Source organism: Larus michahellis, chromosome 4, assembly GCF_964199755.1.
Source record: "Larus michahellis chromosome 4, bLarMic1.1, whole genome shotgun sequence".
Taxonomy (NCBI): Eukaryota; Metazoa; Chordata; class Aves; order Charadriiformes; family Laridae; genus Larus; species Larus michahellis.
In genome coordinates, this window is record NC_133899.1 from 32,325,790 (window position 1) to 32,342,523 (window position 16,734).

Sequence of the window (16,734 nt, forward strand, 5' to 3'; positions counted from 1 at the left end):
TGTGCATGTGTGTGTGTTCACCGAAAACTGTGTCAACTGCTTTGAAAATGATGATAAAGATAGCAACTGAAGGGGATGCTATTTAGAGTGTTAGAGGTTAAACTGTAGCAAATTATTTTGGTTTGTATGTAGATCTGTAGCTTTTTGTGTTAGAAGGTAGAATTGTCTTGAGGTGAGTCTTCATTTCAATGGTGAAAAATATGCTTGCATTTTGCGAGCAGTGCTGGGCTCTTGCAGAGACTTGCTAGAGAATGTGCTATTTTGTTCGTGTCTGAACTGCGCTTGGTACCAGTGTCCTAGGCAGGAAGAATAGCCTTGAGTTTGTGCGCTCTCTGCATTTCTGTGGTACCACTAATGACATTTGATTTTTATAAGAAGTCTTTATTCTTGACTGGGTGGCAAAACTGAAATAACATAGTCACATGTACCGTTATGCTTTTTGCATTCTTAAATGTTTTATTGCGAAAACAGTGGGTTTGATCTTTTTTCTGGGGGGTAGGGGGGTGTTTGTTTTCAAGTACTACAGCATTTCTCCTATAAGGTACTTGATTTACCTGTTTCTTCGTATGCTTCTTTGCATTTTGCTATCGTTTCTTGGAAAGGGGAACAGTCTTAGGTACTTTCCATAATACCGTCATATTTTTGGACCAGAAACAGAATCTGTGTGCTCCAGCAGTAGGGAAGCTCGCATGGTTCTGCAGACTCAGGATTTTTCTAGAGGGTTTGCATCAACTTGCCTGAAGGTGCAAAGGTGTAGCATAATTATTTCTGGAAGAAAATGGAAATACGTTATCATAACCTTGATAAAGGTTGATGCTGCTTCTGCAACACTAAGAAATTTCTAAGAATTTAAAAAACCTGTAGCTAATCCATGTTTTAAAAGGGTGGAAACGCGTATTTCTAACAGCTGGATATTAGTTTAGCAAATGGTCTGATGCTTGATGTAAAAAATGTTTTGATAAAGTTTTTTCGGTTTCTTTTTTTTTCTTCGTTTCTGTTTTATTTCAGTTAGAAATGCCTTTCCACTCATCTTAAATAACTCATTCCATAATTCTGGTGTGCTGAGGCTACCTTGTTCTGATAAAGTATTTGAGAATTGTGCTGTGTTTGTATAAAACAGGAGAATGAAACACAGTATTATGCTTCTCATTCCCATTTTTGAATCTAGAAACTCTTCAAATCAGAGACACGTTTTTAGTTTTAAATGATGTTTCTAGGCTGAGGTGTTTTTTAACTGCCTGTTGTTACAATTCTTTCTGCACTTACCTATAACTTAAAAAAAATTTTGTTATTTTGAAGTGCATTGTACAAAAATCTGAGAAACATTTATTTTAACAAGTATGAAAAAGGAATTGTATTTCCAGGATGATTCAGAGGCAGATGTGTCTGAAACTTTATGACAGTCATGTTGTATTTCAAACTTGTCTGTATTTACTCGAGAATTGAATTTTCATTGTTTCTAGGATTACAATAAAGCTACTTTCAAGTAAGACGACCTCTGGAGGAGGTCTTAGTAGAAGATGCCCTGATCTCCTGATCTGTTGGGGTTTTTTTTCAAATTACCTTAGAGAAACAGATTATTATCTCTGATGGTTTGCTGATAGTATTATGATGAGGTTATCTGCTGAACACATTTCCATTTCCAAAGTGTTACTCTGCATGTTCTGCATATTTGAGACTACAAATTTGTGCCCAAACGCCCAAACTGTTTAATGTATCTTGGCGTGTTTTGGATGCCAGGTTTCCTAATCTTTTTAACCTGTTCCCCAATGCCTTTTTGCCTTCTCGGTATGTGCGGTGACACCTATTTCATTCTACTTCATTGACTTTGCAGCTGTTAATTTGGCATTGTCCATGGGAGAAGGGTTTTAGAAAGCAATGCGATCTTTCCTCCTCAGCTTGCCAGTGTGTCAGCTCCGTTACTCTCTTGGTTTTCAAAGCTGTTTGGAGATCAGTTGAGAAATTCAGTTCTTTTGGTTGGGGGTGCTCGGGGGAACTGATCCACTCGTGTGTGTTTTGTAGAGGATTATTTTTTTAATCATCTACATTTATTGCCAGACCCTATCAGTTTGCTGTCTCTGCAAGATCAAGTGCTTCAACCGCAGGATGTTTCCAAAACTGATGTCTGATACTGTGAGCTTCTGAAGTTAAAGCATAAACAGTAATTACTGCAGGGAGGGACTGCTAAAGGAGGATTTTAGATATAGGAAGTGTATATTGTTTGTCTTTTGGATCATTTATAAAACTGAAAGTTGCACTGCATGTGTTCTTTAAAGATCCTAGGACTTTCCACATGCAAATATGTTAAGTAATGACTGGCCAAAATCCAGATTGGGCAATGATGTTCTCTCTACCTAACATTCCCCTGTAGCTTTGGTTGGTTATGGTGTCTCTTAGTTCACATCCTGAGCAGTTGAACGGCATGGCTGTGTGCAGTTAAACAATTGCTACATCTCACCCCAGCAGTGGCTTAATTTTGGTGGTTTTAATGATTTGTGTACGTATAAATCAGGCTGCAAAGTGCTCTGGAGCCCTTCTGGATGGCAGGTGTATATAAGCATAAAGCCGTCATTAGCAGGAGCAGGTGTTTTGGCCTGGAAGGGAAATAGCAGGGCTTTCTAGAATTGTGGGGTTGTTTTCTTCTAGTCAGCGTGCTTTACATTTCTGTTTTTGTTTCCAAGATTAAAAATACAAATGGAGAAATGAAATTAAACATCGCTGCCTGCCTGAGAGCTCTTGGCAGTTCTGTAAGTCGGTCGCTTGAAGGAAGCTGTACTTCCAGTAGTGCAGATGTTTGTTTGTGCAGGGGCCAGAGTCATCTCCGTGACATGTCTAACCTCAACCAGGCAGAAGTAGAAGAATTCATGAATGAACTTTTTTTTCCCTCCCTCTTTTCCCTGTTGGCAGTGCTTGGTACTGTTACGCTAATCACAGTGAGGTGATAGACTCTTGCATGAAGACAGAAACAGTAATTAAAACCACTCTTCGCATAACTGCGTGGCTGAAGTGTTCCAACATACACGTAGAAAATGTGAAGAAACTCAGACTTGGGGTTGGTGTGTTGCATGTGTACGTCCAGAATGTGTAGTCCCTGGTTGTGTTACATTGAAGGTTTGTTTATTGGGCAAGGATGGGGGAAACGGGTCGATGCAGAGGTGCTACAATTGTGACTGAATATGAGGGAGGAAGGAGAAAATCGTCTGCCCATATTGCAGCTTGTTGAGTTCTGAGATTACTGTTTTTCCGGATGTGTGTCATGAGCATTCTTAATTTTGGTCGTGTGTTGTGGAACTTTTTCGGTAAAAGAGGTATGCCGGAGTGTATTTTATTTACTTTACTGATCCATTTTAAAGATCTCATTGGATTTCTTGGCATCTTTCTGCTCTGGTCCCTGTTTATAAAGGTCCTTCTATTGTCTTCAGTCTTCATCCTGTTTTTTTTTTTTTTTTTTTTTTAAGTCTTTCTGCAAGGCTAACAAAGAGGGGGATTGTGCGTTTTGATACTCTGTCATTTCTGTCTTCCCTAGTATGTCCGGTTTTCTTATTAGGATATAAACTTGTATGGAAAAAGGAGTCTTTTGGAGGCAGGGAAAGAGGGGGAGGGAAAAATGCACACTGACATTTAAAAAAGGAAATAGAAAATTTGATTTCTCACTTTGAGAACTCTGAAGCAATTATAAGCGGCAGGAGAGACCTGTGTATTCATGTATTAGTATTTAGCAGGAAATGTGGAGCTACATTTTGCTTTTGTTTTTAAATAGTATATAAATGCTTCGCAGTACTTCTAACTGAGAAAACCAGGACATGTCCTCCAAATGTCAATTTGTGTGGACTTTAGGCAGATGAAACTATTTGACTAGTTGGGAGCGTGGCTGCCAAGCTGATCAAAATTGCTACAGGTCCTTAAATGGGAAATTATATGAAAGATACTTACTCCAGTGCTGGAAATACTTCTTTTCTTTTTTTTTTTTGCTAAAGAATTATTTCTATAATGAAACAGAGTGATACTGATATTCAAATAAATAAGCAGTAGTCCTTGGTGATTTGTCTTCCTGTAGCTTCATTGCATAAAATGAATGTAGGATCCATGTGCAACAATAAATATAAGCCAAGAATTTAAATGCTGATTGTTGCTCTTTTAACTTTCTCTAGCAGAATAGCACAGACGGTGAACTTTAGCTTTGTTATTTTGAACACAGGTTCATACTTTCAGTATTCTGTTAATAAGAATCAAAACAGGATCTTATGAGGTATGACCAGAAGTTAACTTTTTATTTTTAAAGACAGTGGGTCTCTTGTGTTGCTGTTTTTCTTCACCTCTTCTTTCTTCTCTCTTTTCTGTTCTCACCGTGTTCCGTACCTCTTTTTGTGTGTGTGTTTTATTTTGGGGTGTTTTTTATTTTTTACCTTGGCTTCTGTCTGTCCCTGGGATGTAGTGGTGCACTTTCTTGATGACCTGTGTAAGCAGAACCTTCAAGGTTCAGATTAGTTCAAGGATCGTCTGGCTTTCACGGTATTTCAAAGGAGTGGCTGTGGCACTTGATACAAAGGATCCTGTAAGATGCATCTGAACTCTGAAGATGCCAGCTATAGAGGGCACAGCTGCTTCAGAGGAAAAACTGGGGGGAAGAGGAAAGGTAAGAAACAAGATAGGGGCTGAACAAAGAATGGGGGCGGGGGGAAGTTTGGAACAGAGGGAAAGAAGTTGATGCTACTTCCAGAGCCGAAGGGTTGGGTTTGTAGGGAAATCTGTAGCCATTCTTATTGGAAACAAAAGATAAGCTGTGTCAGTTTGTGGTTTTTCTTGTGTGTCTCTTTTTCAACAGAAGGGGCAATAGTTTTGCAATGCTAGCTCTCGGTTGCTTTCATTTTGTTTGCCCTGTTCTGGGAAAAGGGGACTGGGGAGGAACCAGGAAATCATCGACCAATAAATCTGACCTTGGTGGTAGGCAAGATGCTAGAGACATTAAGAAAGGATGAGATCACAAAACATCTGGAGAAATATGAGCTGATAATGGCTAGTCAGCTAGACTTTTGGAGGGTAAATCTCATCTGATGGAATTATGTGTGGAGAGATCATAGGAAACAGGCTGGATCCAGTGTACTGTAAAAAGTCTACTTTGGATGACAGGGAAGTCAGATGCTGAGAATTACCTAGTACAGTGTAATTGTACTGTATTACATCTTATAAAGAGCTAGCGTAGCCTAGAGATTGCTCATCTTCCTTCCACTGAGCTGACTACTTAAGTCTTTGACCATCTTTGTTACTTTCCAGTGTCCTTTTAGAAAAGTCTTTCTTCCAGCACGTTTTTCATCTAGGAAACCCCGTTCTTTAAGCCACAGCTTCACATTTTTGGAGGGTGAGGTTCAAATTTTTCTTTTTTCAGTAAAAATTACTCCCCAAAAAATCTTTATTCCAACATTTTTCCCTCACCTTTTTTGCAAAAACTTTCGGTTCTTTAGAGAAGTCATGCTAGGTTAGATGTTTTTCTCTGTGTTTGTAAACTGACTGACTGGAACTTTCATGCAAGTGACACAAAACACACTCTCGCTTTGAATGGCAAAGAGGAAGAGCTCAGATGTTGATGCCCACATTATTTATGTCAGTCCTGGAAGTTTACTTTCATATTCTGTTTTATTGTACATCAGAAGCGAAACAAACTAGGTCTCAACTTTATCTCTAAAAGTGGGGTAGCATGATAAATTACTGTTACTTGTCATTAAAAGAGATTTGAGAATGAGGGATCTAGGATGTTGCAAGGCCTGTTAAATCGAGCTTGGGAATGCTTGATACAGTGGATCATCCAGAAACTGCCTGCATTGGCTTTGATCCTCTCTTTCATGGTTCCTTCATTTTCAAGAAAGAAAAGGTAGGCCTGTGCAAAAAAAAATAAAAAAAAGTTGACCATGTGTGGTTTTCTGTTCTTTTTTTCTCTCAGTAGGCATATTGAGAAGTCATCAGGTTTGGATTTAGGAAGAAAGAAGTACTAAGTGAGTATGCTATTTTGAGGTAGAGGGAGATCAAGAGAGTAAAGCTTGCTTGTTCCTCTTGCAGGAGTGGTTTTGGGCAAGGTGCTGTGCCATGCATTTTAAATTGGGCGCTTGTCCTCACTTCAAGATATCTTCCCTTGCAGCCCCTGTATGGATGCCAGAATGTTCTTTCCCTTCCACCATTTCTTGCTGGTGCTCCCCCTGCGTTAGCACCATCAGTTGCACCCTTTGCCTGTGCCCATGGCTTCCCCTGCTTAAACTCGCTCTGCGTTAGCACTCTTAGCCCTACACTTCACCATCTGAAAAAGCTGGCAAGGACTTTGATGCTGCTGGATTGGTACATGGTGACATGGTCTATCTCCTTTTATCCCCTTTTTATGCTGCAAATAATTCCCTTAAAAATTAGGGTGGTAGTTGGTCTCAGCCACATTCAGGAAAAAAACCTTAATATGTGTTGGAAAGAGGGATTTGCTTTACATTTGAACATTTAATTTGAATACATTTTAAAAGACAGAGCGTTGTGAAAAATAAACAAACAGTTACCAGCCTTGTGGGTTTTTTCCCCTTCTACGTATTGAAGTAACTGATTTACTAAGAAAAAGAGTTAAATCTTACTTAAAAAGTCATCTCTCATGGGGGGAAGACAGAGGCGGGATTATTATTATTTTCAGATGTATTATGTTGCAGGTACAATGTGCCTCTTAAAGGGGGAACAAAAACCAGGAAACTATATGAGGAAAGAGGAAGAAAAAGAATGGAGAAAGAATAGTACCATATTAGGTGTGAAGTTGTGTGCTTCTGTGAGAAATACTTGTTGCAACTGAAAGGGGGAAATAATGAAGACCAACATTGAGTGCAGTTGGAAAACATGTTACGGAACTCTGGGATTATTCTCTCACCTCTTCAAGTTGAGCCAAAAATGTGAAAAAGATAGTTGGTCAAACAATATTGTGAAATTTGTCAATTTATTCAAAAGTGCATGGTCATATTTGAGGACAGCAGAGGTAAACAATCATCACAGACTGCAGGCAAGTTAGTTACTGTTTTCCTGAGTCTCTTGGGTAAGCTGGGAGAGCGTGTTTCGATGTGCCGTCCAAAGCCCAGGCCTTTGGTGAACTGCATGTAGAAATATGCCTTGGAGTCAGTGGTTCTGTGCATGATTGCAGTAGTATTTCATGTTAATATTAAGACTGAGTGCAGCATCTGACTCGTTTACAGGGCTATCAAATCAGTCTCTTCTGCTTGTGCTTTACTAATGTGCTTTTAATGAGGACCACAGAACATGCATGCTGGGGAACTGGGTTTTGTGTTGGTTGTGAACCGTCGTCTTCATAGGAGATACCTGTTTTGGGAGGGAGCTCCAGTATTCGAATGATAGAATGGTTTGGCTTGGAGGCCACCTATAAAGATCATCTAGTTCTAACCCCCTTGCTGTGGGTGGGGACACCTTCCACTACATTGGGTTGCCTAAAGCCCCATCCAACCTGGCCTTGAACATTTCCAATGATGGGGCATCCACAACTTCTCTGGGCAACCTGTTCCAGTGTCTCACCAGTCCTCACACTGTTATTTTAGTGGACTTCAGGTGCTGATGGGGGTCAGGGCTGCTTACAGCAATTGATGCTAATTCTCAAATTTTAAGTGCAACCCTTTTGTTTGTTGTGGCTTTATAAATTGGTTCCCACCTATAGAAGTTCCAGGGTTTTGAAGGTTTTGGCCCTTTTTCTTTCTGAAGCAGAGGAGCTTGCTAATCCTCATGATGTAGAGGAAAAATTGGAAAACATAAACTGAGTGCCTTTAGACTAAGGAGAAGAAAAAGGGCTGTTTAATTACTTCTAGTAAAAAATCTCCAGAAGTATATGATTTAAAATAGTTTATAGTGCGTGTTTTTATTTTTCTGAACACACAGTTCTGTTAAAGGATCTGGGGATCAAGAAATGTACCCTGATTACACTTGAGAAAGCAAGTGATGTGAAAGAATAAATTTCTCATTTGCTGCAAGTGGCTTGACTGGTCTGATGGCTAATAGAATCATACAAATGAAACTATATTTGAACTGCTTTGTTATCCATCAAACGCCAGTTAAACAAATCTCAAGATTTAAGAGCAAAAAATACTTAAAATTTTTGCCATGTGTTTCCATATGAGCCTTTGTACATGCCATATTACATCTGCCAAATTAATGCTGCCTTGTTTGGAATGGTGTAGTTATACTGATGTGGAAAATACACAAAGTAGGGTTTATGCCCTGAAATGCAAGGATTCCCACTATTTTATTTATTGTTGCCATTATGCCTAGGTGGGAGCTTCACAGTTGAATTGTCAGTAAGAAGTTACACCTTGAAGAAAGCTGTTAAGCAGTTCAAAATCCATTGTCACGCCTCTTCCTGCCAGCAAAGTGGGAATACTACTTTGTATTTGCTGCTTGCTTTTCAAGAAGTTGCAGGCATGGATTGTCTGGATTGAGGTTTTTTTTTTTGTGGGTCTTACATATCCCTGCGCCTGCCTGTAGTCTGTAAACATACAAATAGCAGTCGGTTACCTAAATGAAAGTGTTCTCTCTGTAATGCAGATTTTTGGGGCGTTGGTTGGTTTGTTTGTTTTAATTTTTAACTTTGGATCATACGATCTCCTTTCCTCATTAAGGAGAAATGAAACTTTGAGGACACAAAGAAAAGCGAAGACATTTATTTCTTAATTCAAGACTTGACTTAAATATGTAGTTGTGTAGTTTTAGCTATATTCCACTGCAAGTTTATGCATGGAGTAGGCTAGAATCCAGGTTGTGATAATCTGTGGTGACAGTGCTGGTTGTGGGGATTGGAAGTAGTTTTATAGGTGGAAATTGATTTCTGGACGTAGGATATGAATCCTTTGCCACTATAAATTAAGTAATCAAGTCACTCTGTGATAAGTGTTCTTTGTGTTGCTCTGGCAGTGTCTTGAGAAGACTGTGCTTTAGGTTGGGAGGTTAAATGCCACTAATCATCATTGCTTTTTCTTCAATAATTTTTTTAAAAAAAGAAACCTTGCCTTTTTACGTGATTGTTAATGGAAAAATGGCTTTGCAGCTTTAATACTGCCTTTGGCAATATGTTTCAGACAGTGAAGGAGCAGGATAGTATTTGACTTTTTCAACTTGAAATTTTCTTTAGAGCAGACATCATTGTAGTTCTACGTTGTCTTTTCTGTTACAGATAAGTTTTTGCTATAGCACAAACATTTGAAGGTATGTAACTGATGTATCTCCTGATTTGGAAGTTGCCTTGTTACTTGCATAGGAAAAGTATTTATTGTAAATAAGAATTAGGGAAAAATTACTTTTTCATACACAGAAAATCACTGCAAACTTGTCGGCAACAGCCTTCAGCTGACTTGCGGAGATATTGCCTACTGAACACTATTGTGACAGCTTGTTTCTGTCGTTTTCGCTGAAGTTTAGCCTGTAAAGTCAAGATATCTTGATCCGAGAGATGGGGAGATAGTTAAATTACATCATCATGGAAGAATACCAGCATACTTAGCTTTAAAGCCATTCAAGACTACATTGGCACCCCTTTGTTATACAGTGTAGCTGAAAACGAACTGCAGCAATAATGAACCAATCCATCTAAATCACAGCAGCTGAACAACTGACTGTTCTATCTCAAAATGCAAATGCCTTGTGCAGAATGGATTTAATTGTAAATGTTTGCTTAGTGGGGAATATGAGCCTTTTAGTTTGTGACAATAATCGTGAATACAAAGACCCACAGAATTTTAGGGTTTACGTAGCTTGTCCCTGTTTTCGTAACAATATTTCAAAGTCAGTTTTTTAAAATGTACCATTTGGCTTTTTTCTAGCCAGTGAATAGAACTCTAAATGCCCAATCTCTAAGCGGTGTTTTGAAAACTGAAAGATAAATTTAACTCTCTGTATTTAGATCAGGCAAGATTTTCTGTTGTATTTCTTTCAAATCCATGTTAGGGCTTTTATATAGCATCAGATAATAAGAGGAAAAAGTGCTGACTTTCAGAGCTTGGATTTGTTTTTGCACTGCAGAAATGCCAAGTGTAACGTAGATATTAGCATTTTCTTTGAGGTTCTGGTAAGGTAGACTCTCAAACAATTAAAAGGTTACTGTTAGGAATTTTTATTCTAGCAAAAAACCCAATCAAACACCCCTTCCCCCCCCCGTATTAATATCTTCATTTTTTTTGTTAATTTCTTGAAAGCTGGCTGCTGAATGCAACTAATGAGGGTGACTCTCTGTCACCGACTTGAATGAATTAAAGTAAAATAGCATTGCCATTTTATAGCAAAGAAAGGAAAAAGCTTTCAGAGTTTCACCAGTGAAAAGAGAGAAAGCAGAAAGACCTGCCTCCAGGCTGTTCCAAGGTATTTTTCTGTGTGAGGAAAGACAGATAAAACTTTGAGAACACACACACACAAAGTGTGCATGTTTATGCTTCTGTTGGCATTTTGTATGTGTGTTCTTTAATAGCCTTCACATGTGGGTTAGTCCTTCCAAAAAAAAAAAAAAAAGGCAACCAGGCCCCCTGAAGAATAGGCCTTTGTGACATTGGAGAAGTTTACTGCGCCAAAGCTATGGTAAGAATTTGTAAATTTTGGCTGCTGGAGCACTTCCTTCCCCTGCTATGTTTTTAATGTTGGAAACTTGTAAGTGTGGAACAGAGGGTGTGTTTTGGTTGTTGTTTTTGTTGTTGTTGTTGTTTTTTTAAAAAATGACAATGCAAACATTCATTTCGGAAACTAAACCGCCCGTTCACATGACGCTGCTGGCTGTATATAAACACTCTGTTGATCTTGTTCTGCAGAAGTCTTCACTGGGCTTCCAGAATCATACAGAAATGCTCCGCTGCTCTTTTTGGGGCTGTGCTGTGGACTAAGGCTGTATCTGCTCAGATTTAGTTTGCCAAATTAATGTCCCTGAAAGAAATGTTTTTACTTGGAACAGGGCCCTCAAAGCTGGGATGTTTTTCTATGTCTCTTTTGCTCTGTGTGTTTAAAATGTTTCATTCTGCTATCTTGGGAATGGTTTTTGTTTTGCCTGTATTACTCGGCTAAAGCTGAACCTGTCGGGGAGATGTTTAGTATTTCTCAGTTGCAAAACCATCTTCCTCTTACATACGGTGTTGTTTCTTCATGCGGATCTTACATTGAATGTTTTAGTTTGTGGTCAGGCAAAACAGCTTGGGATGAGAGAGCCCTGCAGAGCAGAGAGGGCCAAGAGGACGCTGGTAGCTGCACTGCCAGGTGAGCCTTCCCGGTGGCCCCGGATGCAGTGACGAGCTGTACAGCACAGTTGACTTCACAGGGGTTTTCTGGAGTAACCGAGGGCAGAATGGGAGTCCAAGGCTAGACTGTCATGGTGACAAAATATTTAGAAAACATTTTCTTGCTTGAAACAAAAGCTTGGATTGTGCAACATGAAGTACTGTCCCAGTGTAATAAATGGTGTTGTGTGTTTTTAAAGGGTTCTGTGTGTTCCCTGACCATCAGCTCTTGCCAGGTTCAGCCTGTTCAGGTAAAACGAGGCATTTTTCCTCTAGAATGTTGCCTTTAAACCCTTTTAAGCAGTGGGGTTGCAAAGACGTAGCAGCCAAATCTGGCCTCACATTTTGAACATAGTGGACAGACCTGTTAATCATAGAATCAAGGAGTAGTTTGGGTTGGAAGGGACCTTTAAAGGTCATCTAGTCCAACACCCCTGCAATGAGCAGGGACATCCTCAACTAGATCTTACTGCTCAGAGCCTCATCCAACCTGACCTTGGATGTTTCCAGGGGTGGCACATCTACGACCTCTCTGGGCAACCTGTTCCAGTGTTTCACCACCCTCATTGTAAAACATTTATTCCTTATACCTAGTCTAAATCTACCCCTTTTAGTGTAAAACCATTGCCCCTCGTCCTATTGCAACAGGCCCTGCTAAAAAGTTTATCCCCATCTTTCTTACAAGCCCCCTTTAAGTATTGAAAGGCCACAATAAGGTCTCCCCAAAGCCTTCTCTTCGCCAGGCTGAACAACCCCAACTCTCTCAGCCTGTCCTCATAGGAGGGGTGCTCCAGGCCTCTAATCATTTCTGTGGCCCTACTCTGGACGCCTTCCAACAGGTCCATGTCTCTCCTGTGCTGAGGACTCCAAAGCTGAGCACAGTACTCCAGGTGGGGTCTCACCAGAGCAGAGTAGAGGGGCAGAATCACCTCTCTCGACCTGTTGGCCATGCTTCTTTTGTGCAGCCCAGGATACGGTTGGCCTTCTGGGCTGTGAATGTACATTGTTGGCTCATGTTGAGCTTTTCATCCACCAGTGCCCCCAAGTCCTTCTTGGCAGGGCTGCTCTCAATCCCTTCATCCCCCAGCCTGTGTTGATTCTGTGGGTTGCCCTGACCCAGATGCAGGACCCTGCATGTGGCCTCGTTGAACCTCATGAGGTTCACACGGGCCCACTTCTTGAGCTTGTCCAGGTCCCTCTGGATGGCATCCCATCCCTCAGGTGTGTCAACCACACCACTCAGCTTGGTGTCATCTGCAGACTTGATGAGGGTGCACTCGATCCCACTGTTCATGTCACTGATGAAGATATTGACCAGTATTGGTCCCATTACGGACCCCTGAGGGACACCACTTGTCACCGATCTCCATCTGGACATTGAACCATTGACCACTACCCTCTGGAAGCAACCATCCAACCATTTCCTCATCCACAGAACAGTCCACCCATCAAATCCATACCTCTCCAATTTAGAGAGCAGGATGCTGTGGGGGACCATGTCAAAGGCCTTACAGAAGTCCAGATAGACAACATCCATAGCTGTTCCCCTGTCCCCTGATGTAGTGACTCCATCATGGAAGGCTGCTAGTTTGGTTGGGCAAGACTTGCCCCTTTGTGGATCCGTGCTGGCTGTGCAGATAGGTGCAATGGAACAGCTTCTTCAGCTGTGATGGCTCAGCTGCATTAAGAGCAGTTGCTTAAAACTTACACCTTGTCATTGGCATAGCGTGTTCTGATCCCGAGTGAGCTCTAGGACTAGACTTGGTGATTGCTTTTATTGGGTGGGAACGTGCTGTCTTGCTGCAATAGGAACCTTTTGTACTGTAGGTGTCTTATCCTTCCATAATAACTGATATAACTATTTTTCTGTAATGCCTGAGGTTTTGAGATGTCCCAGCATTACTGATGTCTACCCTCTGACTTGAAAGGAAGCCAGAGGTCTAAAGTGTCTGTAGTAGATTGTACATCAGGAATAATATAAAATGATTTTAAGATGACCAAACCTGTGACAACTGAGTGAAGACTACTGGCCAGCCGTGTACAATTCAGTTCAGCATAACTGCGCCATTTGAAGTTAATGCATTTTTTCCCACTCTAGTCTGTGTCTCCTGGGTAATATCAATTGTAATTTTGTCGAAAAGCATGATTTTACATGTATACCGCCTTCTCTGCTTGGAGCAGCAGGTGGCCAGATTTCTTTCTGAAATAGTGACTTGTCTTGGCTCTGCAGCAACTATCACCCAATCGTCTGCAGAGACTGTATTTTTTGATCTTAAAGAAGCTGATGTTTTCAAAGTTGCTGTAGCTGTTGGAGCATACTGTTATTCATGAAAATTGAAAACAAAAGCAAAACATGGAAGGGGTGGGGAGAATATACTCTTCTAAGGTTTGCATCATCTTGCATCTTTGTATGCTTGGCATGTAACCGTGTCCCATTCAGAGTGCTGCTCTGAACAGGGCAGAGCCTGTTCTTTGGGCTGCTGCTTTGTTGCTATCTAGTAGTTCCTCTGTTGCATTGAGCTGCAAAACCAGCTGCTTTTGCTTTTCATACCTATTTTTACCATCTCTAATTTGCTATTAAGATGTTAACTTCTGCCTCCAGTTACCCTAGCATGTCTCTGTGCTGCGACTACAACGTGAGGGCAAGCAAACGCTTCTGTGCTTTCTCGTGTGCTACCCTTTCACACTTGGGAAACGGTCCCTGTAAACAGCTGCAGTACTGCTTTATTATCCTCTTTAAAAGCTCTTGCTCCTTGTGTTGCTTATAAAAGGCCTTGACGAACTTGCAGTGCGCGTGTACTGAGATTGCTGTTCACTGCGATTCCCAGTATTGGTCCTCCTTTTTTTTGTGTGTCTCTCTGTCTGGCCTTCCGTTGTCCCCGTCCTGTGACAGTAAACTCTGCAAAACAAGGACCGTCTCATTGTTTTATTTGTGCAGCAGGTGGCTCGGCTCCAGATGTGTATCTGAAGTTGCAGTGTACTGCGGTAATACAAATCATTATGTTATAGAGAGCTGTATCTAAAATAGGAAAAAAAAAAGTCAGGTTTACTGTGATAAGTTTTATGCATTTTTAAGGGTTGTTTTTGGCGGGGCTTTTTGTGGTTGTTTTGTGGGTTTTTTTGTGTTAATTCTCTGTCAGGTTACTGGCAGGAATGTGTAAAAAGATCAGTATATATGAAGCTTTATTCCCATTTTAAGGAATCCTCCTCCCTGTAGCCAGAGGAAAGCTTTCTTAGCAGCTGCTCCAGGCTACTGGGAATGGGCTACTTCACAACAGCTCGTTGGTGTCTTGGAGAGGTTTGTTTACTCCCCTGACTTGACTGGGTGTGCTTATGGCAAAACCTCATGTTTCTGAAGGCTTTTCTCTTTTCAGGCACCATTTTAGAAGTGGAATGACACAGAACAGGATGTGTGGTTGTAGATACATGTGCGTGCTTCAGAGGCTGTGCATACCTTTTTGACCATGTACAATCCTGTGCTATTTCTCTCATCATTCATGTGGTGAAATAAAACACGGAGGAACACAGAATTCATTTCTCCTTTTTATGCCCAGTACACACACAGAATGTTTATTGATATTCATCTTCCTGCTGACTCTTGTAATCCTCAAACCAGAGACTGGAGGCGAGGAGATTAAGATGAGGGCACACGGCCAAGCAGACTTGAGGTTTTGTTCCTCGAATTTGATTTGTAATTTGCAGTTTGATAAAGTTGCATTCATTGTATTTTTTTGCCTTTGTATTTTTGTAGTTCTCCTGAATTGCCCACGTGTACTATTAGTTTTAGGATTTCTTTTGTAGAGTTTAGAATGGCCCTGCTTTGATGGAAGATTATACCAGATCACCTTTAATGGCTCCTTTCAACATAAAGTATTCTGTAATTCTTGACCGGTTTGATACTGGGAATCACGTGCAAAGCCCAGCCTGATTTTGAAAGAAAATAACAACTACATTTGTAGAGGTGTTTGGTTTTAGTTTTGGTATTCCTTGCGATGGCCGTCAAACAGAAAATAAATAGCAGTTCCTCTGTTGTCAACAGGCCTTTTCATTTTTCATTGTTGCCTGATCTCTTCAAATACAGAAGTTGGGATTTTTCAAGGAAAAGGTTCAAAACATGGAATAATAAAGAAACCTCGCTAATTTACTACTTGTTGTTAGTGTTTGGGCCTGTGCTTTGGAACCAAAACTCGCTTTTTGCTTTAATTACTAGGCTGTCTGGTTTACTAAGATGGCTACATAGCTGTGAAGCTGCTGGGAGTTTTGCTTTCTTTTGTTTGCTTGGTTGACTGTTTTTGCTATGAGGCTCGCTGTCAGAAAGTAGAAATGTTTCTAACCTCATCCCATCCCAGCCTTTCTTCACCCTTTTGTAGTCCTGGTATAAAAGAAGGGGGAGAAATAAGGGGTAGCAGGATGTGTGGTGGGGCTAGCTCTGTTCCTTCGGGTCATCTCCAAGCAAGGCTTCCGTTATTTTTTGTCACTGATGGAAGTTGAACTAGGTGCCTTGGTGATTGCCTTCAGCAATAGCTGGTTGGCTGCAGCTCCTTGAGACTCTGACCATGGCAGAAGCGGTGTCCTTTAGATTCACGTTGTGTTGCTGGTGGCTGAAGTTTACAGCAACAGTCTGTTACAAAAGTGGAGGCCTGTGCCATAAGGTCCAGCTTATCAGCAGCGATTGACAGGATAGTCGTCTGATAGTAGAGGCGACCTGGAAGCTGAGCATGGCTAATCTCGTGCCCTCAGCTAGCACCAACTCACAAATTTCTTCCTTTGTCCCTATCAGTATAGTGACCGTGCCCTTCATCAAGGCCTGTGCATGATGGTTTAGTAGCGATCCGTCATCCTTTGGCCGTTATGATGAGCAGCCACCTTTTGGGGTCAGACTCTAAAACAGGTGATCCATAGGGTGATGGATTTCTCCTGTCTGTTCCAGGGTAATAGTCACCTCAAACAGTTGACATTAAATGCTGCTTTATGAATGCCCTTAAGTTGTAGAAGCTTATTGCACAACTGGTGCTCTAGATGGCTGCAACTGGAGTCCCAAAGGACAGAGTAAATTTTGGACCTGATGTGCCATTTCACTTAGAAAAGAGAGCCTTTGAGGGCAGGGTTGAAGTCTGGCTGAGCCAGAAATGGGAAACCTTGAGCAGTCTCTAGCCTCTGGAATTTGTTTTATCTGAGACGAGATTGTTGTGTGAAGTCTGGAGCCAAGGTCTCTGTATGAAACTACATCAGATCTGTGTTTAGATCTGTGTCTGAAATGAGAAAGCTGTAGTTTCAAAGGGATTTTTTTATTTCTTATTGTTTTATAATGTAAAATCTTCAAAACAGGGAGGTTCTTGTAGGATGCATGTCTAATACCAGCTTCCTATTAAAACTTTCACTAATTATTTTAAAATTGTGCTCATGACCTACCATGGATTTTTTTTTTCTTTAATTTTTCTACTTTGAAAACTTGATACCTCTTCCT

At 40.8% G+C, this 16,734-nt stretch overlaps 1 protein-coding gene across 13 annotated transcripts in view; it reads left to right on the top strand.

Annotated features, from left to right (window-relative positions):
* AKT1 (AKT serine/threonine kinase 1) overlaps positions 1 to 16,734 on the top strand; it is an 86,099-nt gene that overhangs the window by 7,804 nt on the left and 61,561 nt on the right. For 8 of the 13 annotated variants that reach the window (XR_012586619.1, XR_012586620.1, XR_012586621.1 and 5 more), the window contains one exon: positions 4,436 to 4,636. The exons of the other annotated variants lie outside the window; for them this stretch is intronic. Coding sequence is in view for 5 of the 8 variants with exons in the window: in XM_074583822.1 (XP_074439923.1) it covers positions 4,561 to 4,636 (76 nt within the window). In the remaining 3 variants the exon portion in view is untranslated. The remainder of the gene's footprint in view (positions 1 to 4,435; positions 4,637 to 16,734) is intronic. 13 annotated transcript variants of the gene reach the window in all.